Source organism: Varanus komodoensis, unplaced genomic scaffold (genome assembly GCF_004798865.1).
Source record: "Varanus komodoensis strain SLA01 unplaced genomic scaffold, ASM479886v1 scaffold2, whole genome shotgun sequence".
Classification (NCBI taxonomy): Eukaryota; Metazoa; Chordata; class Lepidosauria; order Squamata; family Varanidae; genus Varanus; species Varanus komodoensis.
Window position 1 is genome coordinate 34,938,074 of NW_025335568.1, and position 26,002 is coordinate 34,964,075.

General features: G+C 43.1%; 1 protein-coding gene across 5 annotated transcripts in view; it reads right to left on the reverse strand.

The window, feature by feature from the left end:
• Window positions 1-26,002, reverse strand: part of F10 (coagulation factor X) — a 37,876-nt gene that overhangs the window by 7,995 nt on the left and 3,879 nt on the right. For 2 of the 5 annotated variants that reach the window (XM_044428677.1, XM_044428676.1), the window contains exons 3-9: window positions 25,013-25,037; window positions 23,154-23,267; window positions 20,816-20,947; window positions 19,067-19,335; window positions 18,736-18,850; window positions 8,565-8,696; window positions 8,036-8,241 (exon numbers count right to left, since the gene is read on the reverse strand). In XM_044428677.1, the coding sequence (XP_044284612.1) occupies window positions 8,036-8,241; window positions 8,565-8,696; window positions 18,736-18,850; window positions 19,067-19,335; window positions 20,816-20,947; window positions 23,154-23,267; window positions 25,013-25,037 (993 nt within the window). Of the gene's footprint in view, window positions 1-699; window positions 772-8,035; window positions 8,242-8,564; window positions 8,697-15,282; window positions 17,280-18,735; window positions 18,851-19,066; window positions 19,336-20,815; window positions 20,948-23,153; window positions 23,268-25,012; window positions 25,038-26,002 lie in introns of those variants that run through there. The other 3 variants (XM_044428679.1, XM_044428678.1, XM_044428675.1) reach the window with 3 other exon arrangements.

Consider the following 26,002-nt stretch of genomic DNA (forward strand, 5'->3'; position numbering starts at 1 on the left):
TAGTAAGAAAAAAAGGAAATAAGATGAATTAGCAAGTCAGTCTGTGCAACTGGATCTGAAAAGGGGGCTGTTTTTTGTTTAAATCCTAGGGTACCTTGGCCTGGTTCTCACAACACAACAATCCATCATGGTAAGTAGCCATGGTTGGTTCTTACATCATTGAAGCCCAGACCACTTCCTGCACGGTGGTTTGTTTTTTTCAGACAAGTCACCCATGGGCTGTTCTAGGTTGAAATTTTTTATTTAAATAAAAACATACTACAAATGGGCTGTTCTAGGATTGTGTTACCCATGGGCACACCACAGGATGTTCACAAAACAGGCAGCACACCATGGCTTATTGCCAGGGTGAGTTAGTGCACTGTGAAAATGTGGTCTATGAATTTCCCAGATATGTTTTGCAGAACTGGAATCCACTGGGGTGAGCTCTCGCTCTCTTTTTTTCTCCCTCTCTCTCCAGGCTCCCTGTCCCATCTGACTCCTAGTCTGGAGTGTTTGCATCTTATGCTGGGCCAGTGGGATAGATTTGGAATACTGCTGGTGCATTGTCCCAATGTCAACACTCTCCCTACCTGAGCTGACAGAGATTGTCTTAGTTGCAGAGTAGAGGCCCACGAGGCTGCTGGTTCTGGAGGACATTAACATCCATGCTGAGGACATCATATGTAGAACATTTCATGGACTCCATGACAACTATGGGACTGTTCCAACATGTCATTGGTCCATTGTGTGTAGCTGGGCACACTCAGGATTTGTTTGTTTTTCCCCCTGCTGGGCATAGGAATAGTAATCTGAAAGTGTGGATCTTTGGATTGGTCCCTTTGTCATTGTCAGATCACTGCCTGTTGAGATTTAGAGTTGTTGTTGTTAGTCGTGAAGTCGTGTCTGACCCATCACGACCCCATGGACAACATTCCTCCAGGCCTTCCTGTCCTCCACCATCCCCCAGAGTCCACTTAAGCTCACACCAACTGCTTCAGTGACTCCATCTAACCATCTCATTCTCTGCCATCCCCTTCTTCTTTTGCCATCTATTGTTCCCAGCATTAGGCTCTTCTCCAGGGAGTCCTTCCTTCACATTAGGTGGCCAAAGTATTTGAGCTTCATCTTCAGTATCTGGCCTTCTAAAGAGCAGTCAGGGTTGATCTCCTCTAGGACTGACCGGTTTGATCGCCTTGCAGTCCAAGGGACTCCCAGGAGTCTCCTCCAGCACCACAATTCAAAGGCCTCAATTCTTCGGTGCTCAGCCTTCCTTATGGTCCAACTTTCAGAGACATAGATTGCAACTGGAAAAACGACAGCCTTGACTATATGCACTTTTGTTGGCAGGGTGATGTCTCTGCTTTTTAGTATGCTGTCTAGATTTGCCATAGTTTTCCTCCCCAGGAGCAAGTGTCTTTTAATTTCTTGGCTGCAGTCCCCGTCTGTGGTGATCTTGGAGCCCAGGAAAATAAAATCTGTCACTACCCCCATTTCTTCCCCATCTATTTGCCAAGAAGTGAGAGGACTGGATGCCATGATCTTAGTTTTCTTAATGTTGAGTTTCAAGCCAACTTTTGCGCTCTCCTCCTTCACCCGCATCAAGATGCTCTTTAGTTCCTCTTCACTTTCTGCCATTAGAGTGGTATCATCTGCATATCTGAGGTTGTTGATATTTCTCCCAGCAGTCTTAATTCCAACTGGTGATTCATCTAGCCCCACCTTTCCCATGATGTGCTCTGCATATAAGTTAAATAGGCAGGGCGACAGTATACAGCCTTGCCGAACTCCTTTCTCAATTTTGAACCAATCAGTGGTTCCGTGTCCAGTTCTCACTGTTGCTTCTTGACCCGCATATAGGTTTCTCAAGAGACAAATAAGATGGTCTGGCACTCCCATCTCTTTAAGAACTTGCCACAATTTGCTGTGATCCACACAGTCAAAGGCTTTAGCATAGTCAAAGAAGCAGAAGTAGATGTTTTTCTGGAACTCCCTAACTTTCTCCATGATCCAGCGTATGTTGGCAATTTGATATCTAGTTCCTCTCCCTCTTCGAAATCCTGCCTGTACTTCTGGTAGTTCTCGGTCCACATACTGCTGGAGCCTAGCTTGTAGGATTTTGAGCATAACTTTGCTAGCATGTGAAATGAGTGCAATGGTGCAGTAGTTTGAACATTCTTTGGCATTGCCCTTCTTTGGGATCGGAATGTTAACTGACCTTTTCCAATCCTGTGGCCACTGTTGAGTTTTCCAAGTTTGCTGGCATATTGAGTGTAGCACTTTTACTGCATCGACTTTTAAGATTTTGAATAGCTCAGCTGGAATACTGTTGCCTCCACTAGCTTTGTTGTTGCTCAGACTTCCTAAAGCCCATTTGACTTCACATTCCAGGATGTCTGGCTTGAGGTCAGTGACCACCCCATCGTGGTTATCAGGGACATTAAGCTCTTTCTTGGATATTTCCTCTGTGTAATCTTGCCACCTCTTTTTAATCTCTTCTGCCTCTGTTAGGTCCCTACCATTTTGGTCCTTTATCATGCCCATCTTTGCATGAAACATTCCCTTCATATCTTCAATTTTCTTGAAGAGATCTCTGGTCCTCCCTATTCTATTGTTTTCTTCTATTTCTTTGCACTGTTCAATGAAGAAGGCATTCTTATCTCTTCTAGCTATTCTCTGGAATTCTGCATTCAATTGGATGTATCTTTCTCTTTTTCCCTTGCCTTTCACTTCCCTTCTTTCCTCAGCTATTTGTAAAGCTTCCTCAGATAGCCATTTCGCTTTCTTGCATTTCTTTTTCTTTAGTTGCTACCTCTTCTACAATGTTGTGAACCTCTGTCCATAGTTCTTCAGGCACTCTGTCTATCAGATCTAATTCCTTAAATCTATTTGTCACCTCTACTGTATATTCATCAGGGATATGATTTAGGTCATACCTAAGTGGCCTAGTGCTTTTCCCTACTTTTTTCAATTTAAGCCTAATTTTTGCAACAAGCAACTCATGATCTGAGCCACAGTCAGCTCCTGGTCTAGTTTTTACTGACTGTACAGAGCTTCTCCATCTTTGGCTGCAGAGCACATAGTCAATCTGATTTCTGTGTTGACCGTCTGGTGATGTCCATGTGTAGAGTCGTCTCTTGGATTGTTGGAAAAGAGTGTTTACTATGACCATAGTATTCTCTTGACAAAATTCTACCAGCCTGTGCCCTGCTTCATTTTGTATTCTGAGGCCAAACCTGCCTGTTATTCCGGTTATCTTTTGGCTTCCTACTTTAGCATTCCAATCCCCCATGATGATAAGGACATCAGTTCTGGGTGTTAATTCTAGAAGGTGTTGTAGGCCTTCACAGAACCGGTCAACTCTTTAGCCCCAGTGATTGGGGCATAGACTTGGACTACTGTGATGTTGAATGGTTTGCCTTGGATTCAAACTGAGATCATTCTGTCATTTTGGAGATTGTATCCCAGTACTGCTTTTCCTACTCTTTTATTGACTATGAAGGCTAGTCCATTTCTTCTGAGGGATTCTTGCCTGCAGTAGTAAACCTGATGGTCATCTGAATTAAATTCACCCATTCCTGTCCATTTTAGTTCACTGATTCCTAAGATGTCCATGTTCAGTCTTGTCATCTCTTGTTTGACCACATCCAGCTTGCCTTGATTCATGGATCTTACATTCCAGGTTCCTATGGAGTATAGATCTTTGCAGCATCGGACTTTCCTTTCACCACCAGATACATCTGCAACTGAGTGTCCTTTAGGCTTTGACCCAGTCGCTTCATTCTTTCTGGCACTACTAGTACTAGCCCTCCACTCTTCCCCAGCAGCATATTGGACACCTTCCGACCTGAGGGGCTCATCTTCCGGCGTCATATCTTTTTGCCTTTTGGTACTGTCCATGGGGTTTTCATGGCAAAGATACTGGAGTGGGTTGCCATTTCCTTCTCCAGTGGATCACGTTTTGTCAGAGGTCTCTTCTATGATCTGTCCGTTTTGGGTGGCCCTGCACGGCATAGCTCATAGCTTCATTGAGCTACGCAAGCCCCTTCGCCACGACAAGGCAGTGATCCATGAAGGAGAGATTTAGAGTAACAACCACTTTTCTCCTCTGCTGGTATGGGGGACCTATTAAGATGGTCTGCCCCAGAAGCAGGTCGAGATGACTTCCAGGGGGCTTTTGGGGGCAGAGGGAGTCCATCTGATATGCTGGCTGACATGACTGCTTCTGGGTGTTCTCTCTCTGTAGTAGCACTCATATGGCTCTGTGGCAAACCCTGAGCTGAAAGCAATGAGACAGCACAGCAGATAGGTGAGTGCAGGTGGAGAAAACTCCTAGTTCATGCTGGGGAGCACTGAAATGTGCCTATATTTTGAGGCAGTGAGAGTGATGAAGGAACACTATCTCACTGTCTGTATTCGAATTTCTCTTTGCAACCAGCGTTATCTCTTGGGTTGTCCAGGGCCTACTATGAGCTAGTCAAACAGACATCTTAGAACTGCTGCAATATATTTGCTAGGCACTTCCAGGAAAACCTTTTCATCAGTGCGGACTTATCCAATCTTATCACAGCTGAATCAGTTGAGATACTCAGAGTATATAGTCTGGATGAGTTCTAATTAGTACAGCTCAAGGGAGTCTGCAATGCGCTTGGACAGGTCTGTACAGTCATATCTGGCCTGGATCATTGCCCCTCTTGGCTAATAAGAGAGGGAGCAGCTGGCTACCCAGGAGGGTGATTTATGCCTCAGTAGGAGAGGGAACAGTCCCATACCAACCGAAACAGGCTGTGGTGAGGCCACTCCTGAAGAAACTCTTACTGGACCCAAAACATCTCAATAATTTTAGGCCAGTAGCAGTAAACCCCTTCCTGGCATGGTTCTTCAACAGGTGGTGGCCAGCCAGATCCAGGGACTTTTCGATGAGAAGGATGATTTGGATCCATTTCAGTCAAGGTTCAAGATGGCTTTTGTCACTGAAGCAGCTTTCATCACCCAGTATGATTACCTATGCCAGGATTTGGATTGCTCAGTGGCTCTTGAGACCATCAACCATGGTAGGAGTGTGGGGTGGAGTAGGGGTGGGCAACAGGGGGCACACTCCCACTAGAATGCTTGCCTCCCGGCAGTGATGCTTGAGGGATACTGCCTGGCCCTGCGGACTCTCCAGTGCAAGATTCTGGCGTGTGGCTGACGCTCCTTCCCAGCTTACACTGGCTTCGGGGTGGTCCTTCTAGAGGCGGGGCACTATGACCCCTTTCCCTGCGCCGCTCAATCAGTCTCATTTCTAACTGTCCCAATCTGCGCGTGCGTCTGCGAGAATGAGCATCCTCAAAAGCTCCTTCTACGTTATCTCCTAAATTTCCACATCCCATATTGGCAACTGGTGCAATAGTTTCCCCATCAACACCCAAATTGGTCTCTTGATGCTCCTCTGTTTTGACTCCTTCCTGAATCTCCTTATCTCATGTATTTTCATTCCCATCTTCCGTTCAGCTGGGCAGTAAAGCTTGTTCTGCTAGCACCAGAAATAACTCTTCATCAACACTCTGGTTCTCATGGGAAGTTTCTTCCTCTTGTGCGTGTGCCAAGAACTCTTCTGAGTCCAGGCGCACAACAGATTCCTCAGGCGTTGGTCCCCCCTGCTATTTATATCCATATGAAACCACGTATTGATGTCATCTGAAATTTTGGAGTGGGTGTCCTCAGTACACTGAGGACATACAACTCTTTCTCCTTTCCATCTTCATCAGGTGAAGCTGTGGATGTGATAACTGGTGCCTGGCTGCAACAATGGCCAGGATGAAGGCTACCAAATGGATAAGACTGAGATCCTGTTAGTGGGTAGTTACTCTGAGCAGATGGGGGTCCTCAGCCTGTCCCCTTGAATGGTTTGGAGGTGCTCCTTCAGTCCTCTTCTTCACTTGAGGTCCAGGTGCTTTCAGTTTCATGGAAGGCCTTTTATGGCTGGTGGCATCCTAGCTGGATGGAGCAGTCTGGTTTCAGCAATCTGCACTATGGCAATCTCTGAACTAGATTACTGCAATGTACTCCGTGTAGGGTTGCCCTTGAAGACTGTTCACAAGCAAAATCTTGTGAAAAATGTGGCAGCCAGATTAATAACAGGGACCAGAGGGTCCAAACACACAAAGCCAGTACTAGTATTAGCTGCCTATATGCTTCCAAGCCTGATTCAGCTTTAACCTATAACATCCCATATGGTTTGGGATGACCACATGGAATGGAACACCTCTTCTAGCCATAAACTACTCAGACACTAGGATCAAAATGTGAGGCCTGCCTCCAACTGTCACCTCCCAGGAAGACTTGGCTGGTAGCAACAAGAAAAAGGGCCTTCTCAGTGGCGATCCCCAGCTGTGGAACACGCTCCCCACGGAGGCCTGCCTGCCTGGTGCAATCTCTACCACCTTTCAGCATGAAATTAAGACTGTCCTATATCACATACTGAAGATGAAACTCAAATACTTTGGCCACCTAATGAGAAGGAAGGACTCCCTGGAGAAGAGCCTAATGCTGGGAACAATAGATGGCAAAAGAAGAAGGGGACGGCAGAGGATGGGGTGGCTGGATGGAGTCACTGAAGCAGTTGGCGTGAGCTTGAGTGGACTCCGGGGGATGGTGGAGGACAGGAGGGCCTGGAGGAATGTTGTCCATGGGGTCGCAATGGGTTGGACATGACTTCGCGACTAGCAACAACAAGCAATAACAATATGACAGAGTGTTTAATTAGCGTTAATCTTATAATATATTTTATTGGGGTATTATGTCAGCTGCTTAACAAGTCTTGTAATTAATTTGCATAAGCTACTGGTTGCACAAATTTGGTTTTAAATTTGGCTTTTAAATTTTGTACTGTAATTTTAATTTTTTAAAATTGTTATCTGTATTTTATATTGTATTTATGTGCTTTTGTAAACTTCAGCTACGGGGCGATATAGAAAGAATAATAACAATTCTCATTTTAGCCTCAGCCTCTCCATGTGAACCAATAAATGTTTTCTCACAGAAATGCTATGGATCCTTAGTGATCATGTTCTAATGAAATGGAACTCCAGATCAGTGTTGGAATCCCTGGAACTTCTCATTGTTCAGAAGTGAGGTAAGTCTATTATTTCTGAAACCCCTGCAAGAGTGAGGCACAAAGTCTATAAAGAAGATGAGACATTGATTTTGACTTTAGGATTGCTTACTAATCATTTAGTTACTATATAATCATAAATATGATGTCATATAATGGTAATGAAACACAAAAGGGAAGTGGAAGGAAGGGAAAGAGAGGCAGTGAGATCAGTTAAGGGGCTGAATAAGAGAGGCTTTTGGTATTTGCAGAGAAATAAATTAGATGCTGAACTCCAAGTATTTTGATTTTTCATCCTTTTGAGAAATCTTGCAATGAAAGAGAACATGATTTGAACTTGGAGAGAGATCGCTTTCATTTGATGCAGTTTTCCTGATGAAATTCATACATGGATAGATGTATGTATAAAATTCATATGCACACAACGTTATTGCCCTGTCAGGAGTTATGCCTTAATGTGGTATAGGATCATGTGCATATGGCACCCCTTGCAGAAGGGGAAGCCTGCAAAAGGCTTGTTCTTGAGTTTGTTTGAAAGTGGCTTCCTCATGGCCACTTTAGTTATCAGAGTTGCCCAGCATGCGAATGGGTCACTCATATTCACTCATAATGAAGTGAATGCAAGGCCAAATCCCCTGCAAAACATCCTGCTTAAATCGGGAAGGTCAGGGAACCAGAGGCCAGCATACGCAAGAAAGGGTGGGGGCATATTCTTATTGCCATACAGGTGTGCTGTCTTTATAAGCACGTGCTTGGTTTATATACCTGCACTTTGGCCCTACGTCACAAGAAGTTACTCTGTTGGGATGCACTGAGCCTATAAACAATTGCACTGCAATAATATTTGTTTTTTGTACTTGCCATTGAGATGAAGCAAGGAAACAAATAATATCAATGCTATTGTAAAACACCAATGAAAAATATACCATATCGTTACCAGGTGGATAGCGAACACATTACCTGCCATGGACATTCACCAAATTCACATCTCCGTACATCAATTATTGTTTCCGTGCTGTTGTTTGTTGTATCAGAGGGGCTAGCAGTTGTGGAGTCCTGGAAATGATCCTGGGCTTCTGCATCCAAGTCAATGTCAGCATTGTATTCCACCACAGTCACTTCCCTCTTTCTCTTTGTCCTTTTACTTTTACCGCATGAATACTCTTCTGTAAAAACACCACCAGCATTTTAATTGAGTGACTGATTAATGACTTAATTGACACAGCCCCAGGAAAGAAAAAGGAGCCCTTTACAAATATGCTTTTGCAAAGTATACATGCACATAGCTGGATCATTTTGAAAATGGCATTACTGGATCTGATCTGGATTTAATTATCCTTATGAGAGATGGGTGGAGAACAGCATCACATGTGGCAGGGGATGCTGCAGGGAACTGGCCTCAATCGGCTCCATTTCTGTGAATGAAGTTGTATCTGGAAGGTTTACTCTCAATCAGCCTCTACCCACCACACATCCCAAGGCTTTCTACCTGTAGCAATGCAGGATGTTCCATCTTTCCCCAGGGTGTATCCATCAGCACACGAGCATACGGCAGTTTCTTCTCCAGGGCTGCAGGAGTGCCAACAGCCACCATTGTGCACTTCGCAAGAGTTTTGTATGTCTGCATAAAAGACAAATGCACATGAAGATGAAAAAGAAGCAATTCCACCAGCTGCAGAAAAAGATAAAGTTGCAAACAAGGATGCCGCCTTTTTCCTTCTCCCAGCCCTTTTGGCACGGGTCTGTCCTTCTCCTTTAGCTCTAACTGTACCATGGCACAAACGGCAGAAGATGCTAGAAAGAACTTGGCTGTCAGTCCTGCTATTTCATGGCAGCAAGCCAGATCCTAGTTTCCTCACAGTGACTTTCTCTGAAAACAGTTATAGAGAAAAGGGAGAAAAATAGTGTCAGCTCTAAAGTAATGTCTGGTTTCTGAACTTTCCCTATTCATTGTGAAATTTGCCACTGTATGTGCAAACCTGGAGGCAAGATTGTCAAATCAATCTGCACAGGACTACCCACCTATGAAGATCTGGTTCATTATTTGGGAAATTGCCACCCAAGGCCCGCTTAGCTTTAGGCAGGTTGCTGTACTACATGTCATCAGAACATATCCTGGAATACTTCTGAGGAAAACTATGTGGGATGAAAAGGGTTAATCTCCATTCCACTGAAACAGGATTTCAGCAAAAGCCATTGTTAAGGAAAATATATACTTTTATGCAGGTTTCTTGACTACAAATTAAGAGATATTTCATTAAATCAGTGGAACAGTAACAAACGTAACACTACAAATTAAAACTCTTAATATATAAAACCTGAACATTATAACAAGTAGGCCAACATGTTTCAATATACGATCTTCAGCATTAGTCCAAAAAATCACTTGGCCTGAACTCTAATAGAAAAAGCTTTAACAGAACTACTGGATAAACTGATTCACACAATGTAGAAGTAAAACCATCCTAGGAAAATGTTTCAGCATTTTCAGTCGTCAAGAGGATTGATTATGACTAACAAAATAAATCAACATACATGGTAACTTTCTCTTCTACTGGTTTGGAACCATTTCAAGGCATATATAAGTAGGAAAGGGACCAAGGAAAATTTCTGTTGCCTGCTCATTTGCTTCTTGTTGTAAGCATTAGAAGTCCATTCCAGTTTTATATATGAACAGAGCAGATTCATGAATAGTAGCTGCATAGCCGCTCCAGTCAAGTTTCACCTTAAATGACCCTGCAGATGTTTTTCTTTCCCAGATATAATCTTGCTGTAGAAAAGCTAATGAAGCCATCAACCTTCCATTAACACTCCTCTACACATGAAGACCAAGAGGAGAAGAGGAGTAAGGAAGGAAGCAAGGAAAGGGAGTGAAGGGGAGATATCATGTATAAATTTCTTGAGTCTAAGAAATGGAAAAAGGGAATCCACGTGGAATGTCTTAGCTAAACTCTCTTTGAAAAACAACAAGCCTGCACTACTAAAAATAGGTCTACACCGATATAAAATTCATTTGAAAAGTGAGAGCTCTGGACATGTATTCTTCTTAAAAACAGCCAGTCTGGTGACAAGCGGCAAACACAAATGCCCTCATCTCAAATGATTTTGCAACCATTTTTACTATTATGCAAATAACAGTATTTTAACTTTTAAATATGTTGTCTCTTGATGAAAAATGGTGCTAGTGATTGTTTAGGGCTGGCATCTCCATTAATGAATGCATGGTTTCCTTTTTTGGTGGGGGGTGGCTTTTCTGAGTTATAGTTTTTCTTCTCATTGCTATTTACAAGGAAGTAAGCTAAAAAGACAAAAAGCTACTCTTGTGGGGCACTCAAGCCCACTTTTCATCAAAATATTAATACAATCTCTTGAGAAAGGAGGCTGGGTTATTACCTTCCAAGGCACAGATTAATAAAAAGCAATTCATGCACCCATGTCCTGTCCTTTCTCTTTTCTGAGGGGAGGTGGGCAGAAGTACATAAAGTCAAATTAATACCATAAAACCAAAACTCCATACCTGTCAGTTCTGCTTCAAGAAAACCACATACAATCAAGAGAAACCATATTTTCCACTTGTGTTTCCATCTTGGTTCCTTTGAAAACGTCAGATGTATTTTGCCTAGATAGTGTTTGCTCTTTCTTAAAGTTACTAAATGAGTAAACTTTAAAGTCCAGAAACCAATATGAAAACAGAAGGGCAATGACCAGAACTGAAGTCAATACCTAGAAGCCCCTTTTAAAATAGCTCTTCAAACAATTCTCTTAAGCAAAGAAGAAAATAAGGCCAACCTACCCTTTACCTTATAGTGCTTTAATGCTCACTTTCTCTTTTGGAAAAGGCCATTTTGATAGTCTTTATAGACACTGCACAATTAGATCAAAGTTGGGCCAGCCAACTTGCCCCAACTCCATCTTTCCAGATGTCCCATTGTTCACCCAGACAACTCCCTTGTCCCTGAAGCTGTGGAGCCATCAGACAATTCCCCCCATTTCCCTCCCACACTATTAATTAGTGACATCTTTCCTCCTTTCTAAAAATGTTGACTAGTTTAATGTTTGTTAGTTAAATTGATGTGATTGCCCAGAACATCACATGGCTTAATCCTATTTCCCAGAGGGACATCTCTGATGGGCTGATGTCCAAGAGTGGACTAGTTCTTCTGACAGTTAAATGGGTTTTCTCTAATTAAGATGCAGAGTTGGAATTCACAGTGGCACCTTTACTTTGTATGGTGAAGGAGGAACACTTCCTAGCATAACCAGGAAAGACCGGGAAGGGGACTTTCTCCTTATGGGCTGAAGTAGCTCTCTTGAAGATGGGCTTCGTGCTTTGTAACCCTCTGGCTATAACCCAACAGCTCTGGGAATGCTTTCAGCAGCAGACACAGTAGCAACATTGCTCTGCAGATTGACAATTCGAGCAATACAGAGTTTGTGTAGTCACGGGACCCACTGCTCACACAGCAGGGGGCTGATGGCTCATGAAGCAATCCAAAATGAACAGAAACACTCATTTTTCAGAATGGGACAGGCCTGTGGTGCTCCGAGGAGGGAGCAGAAAAATTGCAGAAAATTTGGGGAAGTGCAAGAAGGCACAATTAGAAATGACCAAAAGGCTGGAATAACTCACCTATGAGGAAAGGTTACAACATCTGGGATTGCTTGGCTTATAACAAAGCAAGCAAGGGGTGACTGCTAGAGGTGTAGAAAATTATGCATGGTGCGGAGAAAGTGGAGATGGAGAGATTTTCCTTCCAAACTCTTAACATTAGAACCTAGGGGAGCCCTATGAGGCTGATTGGTGGGAGATGCAGGACAGATAAAAAGAAGATACAAGGACTGGAAATGATGCGTTTGGTCACAGCATGAAGGAATTTATCAGGAGGTCTTTAAACTGAATCCTACAGGGAAGGGAAAAGTACACCTGGGTGTAACAACAGACAAAGGCTTATGTACCTCAAGAGAGAGAGTGCCCGATAACAGTGTTCCCGAATGATGTGGAAGGAAAGCTAAAATACAAAGCACATAGTTTTCAATGTCTATATACTAATGCCCAGAATATGGGAAACAAACCACATGAACGTGAACTCTTAATATAAGAGTGGGGTTATGACTTGATCAGTATTACTGTAGCTTAATGGGATGACTCCCATGACTGGAATTTGACAACCTGTTCAAGAACAGAAGGAACAGAAAGGGAAGTGGAGTCACACCATCTGTTAAAGATACATAACTCTGCACAGAAATTCAGGAAGATGTCCCCAGCAGCTCCATCGAGAGCATCTGGATTAATATAAATGGGGCAAGGAATAAAAGGAGCACAGTGGGTTGGAGTCTATTACTGACCACCCAATCAAGGAGACAAGGAGGATGAAACTTTTGAAAAGCAATTGCCAGTGTTCCAAGCAGGTAAGATGTCATTGTTATGGGGGATTTCAGTTTCCCTCATACCCACTGGGAGACAAACTCTGCTAAACACACCTCCTCCAAGAGATTCCTAACATGTATTGCTGATAATTTCCTCAACAGAAAGTGGCAGCAGAAAAAGAGAAATGGCTGTCCTTGATTTGATACCAACCAAGAGGGAAGACCTAGTGGACAAATTGGCAGCTACAGGAACTCCGGGGGAAATTGCCCATGCTGCACTTGAATTCTTGATTCTAAAGGAAGCAAAAGCCAAATGCAGCCAAACATGTACCCTGGATTTTAGGAAAGCCTATATTAATAAACTCAAAATAATGATGAGTAATGTCCCATGGCAAGGGAGTCTAATGAGAAAAGGAATCCAAGATGGGTGGGAATTTTTTAAAAAGGAAATTTTAGAGGTAAAATTACAAACAATTCCAACAAGGAGAAAGGGTAAAAGGCTACAGAAGAAGCCCATGTGGCTTCACAAAAACTTAGAGATGATCTGAAAACGAAAAAGGACATGTATAGGAAGGGGAAGGAAGGCCAGGCTACAAAGGAGGAATACAGGCAGGTAGCACGGAATTGCAGGGATGACTCCAGGAAGGCTAAAGCTAGGAATGGTCCCAAAAGAAAAGATCTGTGACCTTGCTGATGAAGGGAAAGTACATGCTGAAGGGGCAAGATGGAAGCTCAAGGATCATCTAGTTGGGCTGAGTTCAATTCTCCAGGACCTGATGAACTCCACCCTCAAAGGAGTGGAAGGAGTTGGTGGAAGAATTCTCTGAACCACTGTCTAATGTCTTTGAGAGTTCATGGAAGGCAGGGGAAGTTCCAGGTGACTGGAGAATGGCTAATATTGTCCCTGTTTTCAAGAAAGGGAAAAAAGAAGAACCTGGGAACTATAGACCAGCCAGTCTGACATGAGTCCCTGGGAAAATTCGGGAGAAGATTATAAAGCAGTCAGTCTGCAAACACCTTGAAAACTGAGGGAATGCCGTGATTACTAGAAGCCACCATGGATTTCTCAAGAACAAGTCCTGCCAGACCAATCTGATTTCATTTTTTGATTGGGAAACCTCCCTGAGGGACTGTGGGAATGCTGTGGGCATAACCTATGTTGACTTCAGGGAAGCTTTTGACAAAGTGCCCCAGGATCTCCTGATTAGCACACTAGCTAAAAATGGGCTAAATGGAACAACAATCTGGTGGATCCACAGTTGGCCACAGGAGCAGACTCAAAGAGTACTCATCAATGACACTGCCTCAAACTGGGGAGAGGTAACAATTGGGGTACTGCAGGGTTCAGTCCTGGGCCCAGTGCTCTTCAACAGGAAGTACAGAGATTAATATCAAATCTCCAGATGACATAAAACTCTGTGGGATAGCTAATACCCTGGAAGACAGAGAGAAGATTAAAGGTGCTCTTGATAGGTTAAGAGTGTTGGGATTAAAACAACAGAGTGAAATTCAGTAGGGACAAAAGTCAAGTCCTGCACCTAGGGGGGAAATAAGCCCAAATGCACCATTTGTTGCAAGATGGGGAACACTTAGCTTAACAATCCTGCAAGTGAAAATGATCTTGGAATTGTAGATCACAAGCTGAATGTGAGTCAACAATGTGATGTGATTGCAAAAAGGGCAAATGAGACTTTAGGCTGCATTACTAGAAGTATCACTTGGAGTACTAGTTCCCCTTTATGCAGCACTGATTAGGCCCCACCTGGAGAAGTGTGTTCAGTTCTAGACACCACAGGTTAAGAGAGATGCAGACAAGCTGGGAGAGTGCACAACATAGAATAATAGGCTCAAGTTACAGGAAGCTAGTTTCCAGCTGAATATCACGAAACATTTCTTCACTGTCAGAGCAGTACAACAATGCAACCAATCTCGTAGGGAGGTTGTGGCTTCTCCCACACTAGAGGCATTCAAGATGCAGCTGGCCAGCCATCTGGGAGGGATGGCTTAACTTGGTGTCCTGCACTGAGCAGGAGGTTGAAGCCACTGGCTCTCTGGGCCCCCTCCTCTCCACTATTCTGTGATTCTGCGATAAGCATATCTTCACACAGCACATGGTTAAACTATGGCATTCACTTGCATGAGATGTCATGGTGGCAACCCATTTAGAGGGCTTTAAAAGGGCTTTTGACAAATTCACCAAAGCGAATCTGTTCAATGGCTACTAGATCTAAAGGCAACATGCTTGTTCTCGTCTTAGAGGCAATACTCGCATATGGGCAGGAAGGTGCAGTTGCCCTCATGTCCTGTTTGAGGGCTACCCATGGGCAGTCAAGTGGCCCCTGTGCAAACAGAATGCTGCACAGACACTTGGTCCGGTCCAGCACGGCACTTCTTATAATCTGTCCCAGTCCAGGAATGTTTGCAGGGTTGCTGCAGGAAGTGAAACTCTCCATTGTGCTAGTGGTGTGTCCTGTCAGTGTGCCCGAATGATTGCAAAGTGCAGCAGCAGCCCAGTGTGTGCTCTATTGATTTTTTCTGTTCTTGAACTGTTAAACTTTCTCAGCCTGTTTGCATTAAATATTGACTCGTACAATGGCTTCATCTTAAATACATTCATACCTATTTCCACTGTTACAGCTTGGACAATAGCAAGGGATGATGGGAGGGTACTCCAGCATCTTCAGAAGGACAGCCAGTTTCCTGAATCCTGAAATAGGCCCTCATATATCTTGAAATACCGAGCTTCAACACTATCGGTTTAATCAAAACATCCCCTCTACAAGACATACAGTAGTTTATGATTGGCAACACACTTGTGAATGATGAGGGAACAGATAGGATAGAATTTTCCAAAAATTAATGTTTTTTATTATTATTGCATATGGTAGAAATCAGAATAGGAAAGGCAGAACGATGTCAAAGCATCTGCAAAAGAGAAGCCATAAAATAAGTGCGTTATTCACCAGGCTCTCCCAAAATCGACAGGAAACCATTTCGGCGGGTTGTTTACATTGTCAGGACAAGGCACACAACTTCAATCCCTTCCCATGGTGGTCATCCTGAAAACCAATTGCTGCAGGCTAATGCAGTGCTCATGAATGCTCAGAGGAGCGCCTTTGCTAAGTCCGTCTGAGTAGCGTATGGTAAGCTGCACCCTGAGTGGAGACTTGACATCATTTTGTGTCAATTGCTACAGAAAACCCGGAGACAAGCTTCTAATTCCAGTACTGGGTGGTTATCATCCAATGCACCCTTACCAGGGAAAAAGCCCCACCAAGCACCGTGGAGTTTATTATGGGAAAATATACACAGGATTAGCCTGAACATGCAGTTTTTATTACAGGGAAATCTATCTTCCACAAAGGCTTTATTAATCCTTATTTTAATTGCCTTGCAGGATAGCAGTTACTGGATATTGCCTGTCATCTCAGCAGTGAGGAGCAGCACCGTTATCATTCACCCCTCTTAATCTGAGCAGTATCTGCTATATCACTTCAGCACAAGAACCCAAGCATTAAAAATAGACATGAGGCTGGCTGATCTTGCCAACAAGCTTTATCCCAAAAGCTAGGGGAATGCATACTGAAATTGTCAAGAAACTAAGTGTAGATTATTATACATTGGGCATATTGATTTTGGCATCATCTTGTACGACCTTCAGCAACGGTGTCTGTTCCAGCACAGGCATTTTTTTCTTCTCCATGGTTTTTTTGTTTTTGTTTTTTTAGACAGTCTTTATATCAATCACAAATTGCAAAAACCTCTACAGTTTTCAAATACAAAGTGTATTTCAGATACAGAAATGCCTCAGTTATATCAGAGTATTAAAAAGTATGTTGAATCTTTCTCTGTGTGATTAAATATTATTGATGTGTGTTTATGTTAAAAAGGGAGAGTAGTCACCTTTTACTGGGATCCTATTACTGTGCCCTTATGGATCAATGTTTCCATTCTAGACCTTATGAATCAATTAGAACATATGGAACAAATGATAAAAGAATTGAAATGAATATTTCCCCCAGTCTAAGCTGTACAGACGCAAATTTATACCAGGATATATACCAGGGCAGCTTCCTCTCAGAATTCATCCAAGGTGAAGTTAACTTCATAGAAATGAGCTTCAATAGCTTTAACATTCTGAAGGGTTGGGCAAGCTAATTAATATATTGGAAGAATATACTGACAGGGTAAATTTACCGATGAGGCTTCTTTAAGAAATATGCCATTCAATGATTTGATAGTGTCGGAACAAGTCCTGCCTGCTACACTGTGGGTTTGGGAACATTGTTATGTTGCCGGTTTTGGCGCATTATTTTTCTGATCCAATTTATGAATTTGGACACCTTTGTATAAACGCCATATTTGCCATCCTTTGCACACCCTTCTCCCCAGCTGACTATCCCAGAAACAAAGTATGTGCCCTTGTATTCAGTTACGTGGGGACCCCCACTGTCTCCCTGGCAAGCGTCTTGAGCTACAGTGTTATAGCCAGCACAGAACATGTTTTCAGTGATTGGGAAGTTACTCGACAGTTTGCAGGTGAGCCGGTCTACGTAAGGTAGTTTAACCACTTTAAGAGTGGGGGATACACGGCCTCCTTCAACGATGCGCCCAAAACCGCTAACAATAGCATGGTTTTGCTTCATGAGGACATGATTAGCAAAGTCCGCAGTGGGAAGGCAAGCAGGGATCACATTTTCAGTAAACTGGATAGGCTCTCTTAATTTTATCAGGGCTATATCAAAGTCATAGGTTTCCGGTACAAATTTGTGATGTACGTATACTTTATCCACAGAGTGAAGTGTTCCCGATTTTCTCATTGCAGTGTTCACTTCCCCTGTGTAAGAGCAATAAAGAGTTATTGTTACTGTGTGGTAGATATATGCTGGCTAATACATTGCCCTTCGTTTCATTTATGGTTCTCTTTTTTTCTTTTAAGAAAAGCGAGCTGGACATGGGCTTTGCATCCTGCTTAGTATGCTGAAATCAAACTATATTTTTCTTGTTTGCACATAATAGGACATAATAGGAAACTAAGAGAGAAGCAATGAAGCTAGGAGCTCATGCCCCACATTCACCCGTCTCCACACCAAGAATGAAAACGGAGGCTGGAAACTCTACTGGTGCCAGTTTGGAAAAAGAGTGGTTGGGTGGGCAGGCTGAAAGCTCTCCGCGTTTGCAGAGATCCTGGTCTCAGCTGGGCAGCCAGGTATCTGCACTGGGAAGCAGCACTGTATCAGTGGCATGCTATGTGTTTGACAGCATCTACTTTAATCCCCTCCCCTCTCCCCAAAATGTTACATTTCTGCCTGTAGCACAAGAAGATGGCAACTCTAAAAGTATGTTCAGAGCTGTATGTCTGATTAGATTTCTGCAATGCGCTCTACGTGGGGCTACCCTTGAAGACGGTCCGGATACTTCAATTGGTGCAAAACAGAGCTGCCAGGCTGCTGACGGGGACTGGGCGTTGTTCTCATATAACCCCAGTTCTCCGTCAGCTCCACTGGCTCCCGATTGAAGTCCGGGCCCAATTCAAGGTGTTGGTTATGACCTATAAAGCCCTCAACGGCTTGGGTCCTGGGTATCTAAAGGAACACTTGCGTCCATATATGCCCTCCCACCCCTTGAGATCAGCAACAGATGCCCTTTTCCGGGAACCCTCTGTGAATATTAGGAGGGTGAGTACCCGGAGGAGGGCCTTCTCTGCGGTGACACCCCATCTATGGAATGTGCTCCCCAGAGAGGGCCGCCTGGCGCCGTCATTATTTGTTTTTTGGCGCCAGGCGAAGACCTTTTTATTTAAAACTTATTTTAAGTGTTAATTTATTGGTTATTTGTAGGATTTTAAAATTTTTAAAGCCGAGATGCACCAGGTTTTAATGTTTTTATTGTATAATTTTGTTCCTGTTGTGAGCCACCCCGAGGGTTTGTTGCGATAGGGGCGGCATAAAAATGTTTTAAATAAATAAATAAATACTTGTCTATTTGGAAAATGAACTTAATTTTTGGAAAAAGAAATTGCATGTTTAATTGCATTGCCAAACTACACACAACTGTACGAGAGTTGTTGTAATGCACTTGTGGAAATCCCCAGTGCTGGCTGGGACTATGTGTGTACTTTCCCCACTAAAATTGCTCCACCAAAGCTAGTATTTGGACCATAAAGTTTCCCCAGTATTTCCAGGGTAAAGAAAGCGAATGGTATAAACAATTCCCAATTTCTTCTGTGTAAGAAAACTACACATGTTGTTAAATATTTTGAGCATAAATGATACAGAAATGAAAATACTGACCTACAAGAACTTTAATTGTTGTCTGATTTATGCAATGAGCTGCTGTCAGCACATATATTTGGCTCAAAATTGTTCCTCCACAAAAACCATCTCCATTATCATTTAAAAGAAGTGCCTGAAAAGAGAAGTATTCATTCAAATTGGTTTGTATGTTAACATTTCCCTGAAAGACACATTTTACCATAGTATTGATTAGTATTATTTTTCTGGCCATTAAAATCTACCAACAAGCAGGTATGTAATGTTTTCTGTGTAGAGGTTATAAGAGTGAGGGACCAATTCAAACCAATTTTCATTGTCGAACAAACAGCCACCAAGCCAGTTCCCTTACCTGCCACGGACATTCACCCAATTTGCAGTCTGTTCCATTAACAATTCTGGTTTCACGGTCTGAATCCAAGTCGTCTTCTGCTTGCTTGCTGTGCTGTGTTTTGTTCTGTGACTCAGACTGGATGCTTGCGTTCACTGAATCATGGATATCGTCATAAAAGTAGCTTTCAGGAATGTATTCATACTCAGCAACATTTGCGAGCCTGTCCTCTAGTGATCTTGCTTCTCGCCTTGCCTTTGTCGTTTTCTTTTGTCCACATGGATAATCTTCTGTAAAACCATAATCAGCACTTAAAACTGAGTGACACATCTGGGGCAACTTGAGGCCAAAATAAATAAATAAATAAAACTTTTCCACATTACACAGGCATGGCTGAAGTATTTCTTTTCTTACTGAATACACTTTGTTTTCAGGAAGATAGATGGGTTCTCTTCCAAAAGAAGATAAAGTGAGTTGAGGCTCAGCAATCAGCTTTTTTTACAAAGTGAGTTCTTCCAAAATAAGCCACCAAGAAGTAAAAAACCCCGCAGAAATAAAGGAGTAGATATTTTCATCAATTAAAAAGAGGATATATCTCTGTATCTGTCTATCCCTTTGTATTGTTTTTCACTAAGAGAATCAGTAAGGAATGTTTTGAAGCAGGGAAAATGTGGGCTTGGGAATCAAGTAGAAATCAGTAAAAGAGGTGTGTGTGTGCATGCGTGCATCACTTATATTTACCGAGGATGCAATCCTATGGCCTCCCGTCATCTTCCTGGAGAACACAGGATTTTCAGATTCCCATCTTTGAGATCCTGTGATCTTGGAGGCAGAACTGCAAAGGTAACTTCCCAACTCCTCCCAGCCAGCATGAAAAGAACTGTGTTGGTTGGTCCTAGCCCCGAGGTTGCATCTGGGTCTTGAGGGGAGAAGGTTGGGGCAAAGGACCAATGCTGGTTCTTATTGGCATCTCAATCTATTTCTCTGCTCTGCCACCCTAGCACTTTATCAGGATACCCAGAACCAGCCATCTGGATAAAATACCCAGCGCAAGGCTAAGGAGTGGTGGACAACGCCCCCGCAGGGTCTTGTTCTGGGCCCAGGATGCACATAAGCCTCTGAGTTCATAGGTCTGTGCCCTGATTGGACTAACCAGGCAAGACTGATATTTACTGGCACTAAACACACTTATTTCAGAGTAAGCTTCACATAACTCAGAGGGACTTAATTGTGCATATCGGAGAACACTGCAAATGCCTGACTATTTGCTTGTTTTAATATAACTTGTAACTTTTTGCAATTAATGAAATGAAGCAACACTATTCAACATCTTGCAAGCAGACTTCCACTTGTGTAACAGGATTTCCTTCCTCTCTTCCCCCTTGCATTCCTGTGCCTTCCCAAATCTGCTTTGCAGAGCAGATTCAAGAGACATAAAAGGGGCTGAAGGGGGCGGGGAAGAAAGAGGGGAAGTTTTTCCATTAGTGATGCCTTGGTTATTGTTGAGTACAACCCTACTACACTTCCTCCTCCCACTCTTACATGAAATAATCAGCCAAAAGGACCTTTGGATCAAAAGGTCAAATCAAGTTCCTTTTCATTTAGAAATTCTCTTTGTTGGATACTTTAATCACACTGGAATGGATGCATCTGAAGAGAAATAAGCAGTGCTACATCCAACAACAGAGCCCAAAATAAAACATGCAAGTTTGGTTAAAAACTACACAGAACATCATGCTTTTCGCTTCAAGCGAACACAAGTTTTACTACCTGTAGAAACACAAGATACTCCATCATGTCCTGGAGTATACCCTTCAGCACAGAGGCATTCAATGATGTTTTCCACAAGTTTGCAAAAGTGTGAACAGCCACCATTGTCCAGCTGGCAGGATTTGTGCATTGCTGTATAAAAGAAAGCACATTGGAGCACTGAGAAGAAACAAACCAGTGTGTACCTGTTGTCTCCTCTACTATTACACCTCTAGCCCTGTCATTGGATAAATGGGACAAGTATTGAAAGGCACTGAGGGTAAAGCCACATTTAGAGACACTGCTTAGCAGCTATGTCTCAATTTTTCTTTTATATTTATACAGTTGGGGCTTTGGTTTTTGTTGCAGTCCAGCTGCGCAGGAATGGGTGGTTTAAGCCTAAGCTTCCCAGGTATAATTTTACTGGTAACAGCTTACCCCACATGGCTCTAGAGCTGCTAAACCAACTTCAGTTGTTCTTCTAAGCCACAGCATGTTCTCTTTCTCTGTGTATTATTGGCAAAACCATGGCTGAGGAGGGAAGGTTCAGACCTGCCCTCTATAAGCAGCCTGCCCTTAAATTTTCCTCACAGCTGATGAAAATGAAGAAACTTGTGCTTGCTCCTGAGCAGAGCCAGCCCACTAAATCCCCTGTGCAGGGGGAAGATTGGGAGGAATGTGGGGTGTGCTTGTCCCTGTGGGCATTGTGTGCAGCAGCCGTGCTCAACCACTGCAGGTTCCTTGGACTGGAAGCCTCCCTTCCGTCAGGTGAGCTCTCTGGACACTGGCTTGGGACACTCTCTGGAACGCTGCTCAGCTCTGTGTGCAGAGTCAGGGTTGGACTCCTTCACTTGGAGGTGCCGCATTTGGGTGCATTCAGGATCTCTCACCTGGGGGGTGGGGGTGGGAAACCCTTGCATCGCTGCTGACCTAGAGGAGTTGGTTGCTAAAGAGAAATGGATTTTCAGTGAATTGCCATTACACAGGCAGAGCTGGCTTCAACCATGCCCCAGAGCTTCTCTGAAACTTTTCTTCAGCTGCTCCTCAAATTACACAAAAGCATCGAAGTGTTTTGCAGCATCTTAAAGGCTTGCAGTTATATACACTAGCTTTACTACAGCTGTAAGCCAACAAGAAGGCCATCCCTGATGATGCTACAGCACCTCTGGCCAAAATGTTTCCATTTTGCCTTCACTCACAGTTATCTGAAGTTTAGGGCAGATGTTCCTTTGTTGATGAGACCATCATTCCTCCATAGTTCGTGAATATATTCATCATGGGTTTAGTATGGTTCCTTGACTCTTGTCTCTACCTGGATCTTCTACCTGAACTTTATTGGTGACATCACCCTCTGGCTCCATTGGCATATGGCCCTTGAGAAATTCCACTAGCATGGCACTTATTTTCACTTCATCACTTCAGAGCCAGTGTGGTCTGGTGGTTAAGAGAACAGGACTGGGACTCCGGTGACCTGTGTTCTAGCCCCTGCTCAGCCATGGAGCCAACTGGCTACTTTGGGCTAGTCAGAGACCCTCAGCCCAAGCAACCTCACAGGGCAGTTGTTGTGGTGATAAGATTGAGAGCAGCACCAGAACAATGTAAGTTGCTTTGAGTTCATTGGAAAAAAGCAGGATAAAAATCTAATAAATAAGTCATTTGCCTGAGCCTAGACCAGTCCATGAAACAGTTCATTGGTTTCCTGTCTTACAACAGGTGTTACTTACCAACCAGAGGAGGGTCCAGTCAGGGTGTTTGTGTATATGTAGGTATTTATTTATATCAACTAGCATTATTTTTATGGTTTGCTATGAAGAGTTATTGTGACGATTTTGAGTGCATTTAAGCTTTAATGCAATTGCTGAACTGTATTCTTCGCCTTTTGACACCACCGTTTCCCGTGCCATATATGCAAGTGTAGACATGCATGTGCATATAAGTGTATCACCCCCTCCCCCTGCTAAGCAAGACTAGCACTTCACTCACCAGATGAAGGAGGCTCTGGTCCACAAATGCTCATGTCATGCATGCTGGTGTTTAAGGTACCACCTCATAATCTTTGCTGTTTTGGCTGCAACAAAAATGTGGCGGCTCTTCCGACAATCAACACGGTGTACCTGACTGCCATTGTGCAAACGATAGATCCAGCAAGGGCTGGCTCAAGGTATTTTGCTGCCTAAGGCAGAGAACAAAATCGTGCCCTTTCCCCCTGCAATACCCCAGTTTGCTGACGGAAAAGGAAGGTCTGAACTCTTGACAGATCAGCAGTGGCGGCTGGCTGCCCGTGACTCACCGCCCAAGTGCCATGGCGCAATCACACTGACATCTCAGCCTGAGTCACTGCTCTTTTATGCAAACTTACAATATTGGCATTGCTCGCCATGATAGCCAAGCTGACACGTGCAGGTATAGGAGCCGATGCCATCTTTGCAAGATCCACCATATAGGCAAGGGTTTGGCTCACACTGGTTCCCATCTAGTATGAAAATAAATAACAATTAGGTTCCATAATTTGAGATGTTAAAAGACTTGTGTGTTAAGGGGGAAAAAACCCACACTGGGTGTGACTGCTTATAATGTGGAGAACTCATTCTGGCATCTGTAAGGAACTTGGCCTAGAACTAAGACTGGAGCTGGTGTCCATATATAGATCTCCAGACACATTAGCAGCTAAAAGTAGACCCAGCCCTACGGACAAACAAGGCTCTGAAACAACGCACGGATAATGCACCCTGTGTAGGCCTTCCCTGCATAAAAAAGTTTAACCTGCTGTTTGACCGAGGTTCTTCCACTTCATTGTAAAAGGAAAAGTGTGTCCTTTACACTGAGCTTCTCCCGCTCTCCCCATCAAATACAATGCAGATGTTTGTATTTCTTTATCTTGCAATACACACACACACACACACACACACACTTATCCAGAGCCAGTGTGGTGTAGTGGTTAAGAGCATGGGACTGGGACTCAGGCGATCTGGGTTGGAGTCCCTGCTCAGCCATGGAACCAACTGGGTGACTCTGGGCCAGGCACAGACTCCCAGCCCAACCTATCTCACAGGGTGGTTGTTGTGGGGACAAGATGGAGGAGGAGAATGATGTAAGCTGCCTTGAGCCCTTTGTAGGAAAAAGGCAGGATATAAATCGAAAATAAATAAGGTGGTGCTGTGAAATAGCTGCAGTATAGCGGATTTGCAACAATACATAAAGCTTTTGTTCCAGTTGGAAATTTAGTAGCTCATCATTCTCACTCAAAACAAAACAAAACAAAACAAAACAAACCACAAAAATGGCTGGAAAACATGGAGGAGGAGGGCACTGCTGTGAAAAGGCCTTGAAAATTTCCATGAGCAAAGGAGTATGTGTGCACCTGGTGTACAAAAGTCTCTTCAGGCTATGCTGTTGATCTTTTTAGTTTTGCTGTTGAGCCACGATATGAAACCTTCTCTCATGTTGCAAACTTGCACATTACATAGAAATAAGTTGGACTGATCATAGTAGTTGTTTCCAAGGGATGGTGTTTGGATTGTATTGTTAAAGAACACAGCCTGTCAGACCTACTATGATGCTTTGGTCATAACCCGTAGCTTCATTGACTCACAGCTGAGTAAAGAGCTGCTATAATCATTTAAGAATAGACAAGTACCTTTGCAAAGGGACACTGAATCTCTCATTGGCTTTGCTCCCCACCTTTCCACCATTGTCTCCCCTGCACCAAAATGAGATTGCAAGGTCCTTGCTGCAATGACCGTGTTCTTTGCTCATGTTGTTTTCTGAAATGCTATGTCAGTTGATGGTGCCACAGAAGTTAATCAGTCAATAAGTAGCATTAATGAGAAATGGAAAACATGAACAAATGAGAACATACACAATTTAGTTTCACTAGGCAGGTTTTCTACTAGGGTGAGAGATTCCAAGATACTAAACATTGAGGCTACAATTCCTGGACCACCAGAACAACTTTAAATTGCTATGAATTTAATTACCTGTATTTTAAAACTTAATGAATCAAAAGTATTTTAAAGAAATGGCAGTATAGATAGAAGGGACCTTAAAGGTCATTGAGTTCAAGTCCTGCTCCATTTCCACATGTGGTCACCCATCCAGCTGCAAACCCACCCCCTTCCAGCTTAGCAAAGCTGATTTGACATGCTAGCTTGATGTAAAGTTATGCAGGAAGACATGTATGCAGGCTTTAGAGAAAGGAGAAATATGTAAATCTCTTACCATAATAAATATTCCAGAACTCATCCTAATGAAAAAAGAAATAACAGTTAAGTGATGCTAATAAATTGTAAATTAAAGCTGAAAAATTGCACACTCCTGACAACAGTTTTAAAAATTAGGATAATATAATCAAAGTACAGCATACTTTTACAGGTCTTCAAAACCCCCTGCTTGCCTCTCAGTTATGTTTTGCTCCAATTTTAACCAAACACCAAGCCCTTCTTTGTCCTAACTTTGCTCCCCCTTCCCTTTCTTCTGGATGTGCAAAAGACCAATTTTATGGGCCTTCATTGGTTTAATTCAATGGCTCAGTGAAAGAGCCATGTTCTATTGGGTCATTGCTGATGCCTGAAACTCCTCATGGTGCTACCCACAGCTCACTAGCGAATACAAATCATCATTACAAGATTCCTTGTGGGTGGAAAGATTCAATATTACAGGAATAACCTTATGAAAGCTTATGGAAATCTGCACAGAGCCACACCTTCTCCATCAGAGTTCCCCAATGTAGTGTCCTCCAGATGTTTTGACTACATCTCACATTTTCTTTGCCCATTGGCAAAGCTGGCTGGTGGTGACATGAACTGTACTCCAAAACATCTGCAGGGCACCAGCTCGGGGGAAGATTGCCCTGTCCTTGTAGTATATTATATTGTTTAAGACTCCAGAACTGATTTGAAAAACAGCACCTGGTCAAGTTCCAACAACATTTTCTTCAGCTATGTATTTGTTCTGTTTCCTATTCAGCTTCAGCAATATTTGGGGGAAAATGACATTTTTGACAATTGTCTATTATGTGGAAAAAGAAAGAAGCTTAGTGCTTGTAGGATACCATATTTCATGACCTGGACAAAGACAAGCTGAGCAATTCTTGTTGCTCTTGGTTTTTCTGTTGCCACTTTAGATGCAACTGAACAACAGGGATGATAAGACACGCTTGCCTGCACAAAAGGACTGTGAAATATTAACATGAATTATCTGGCCCCTTTC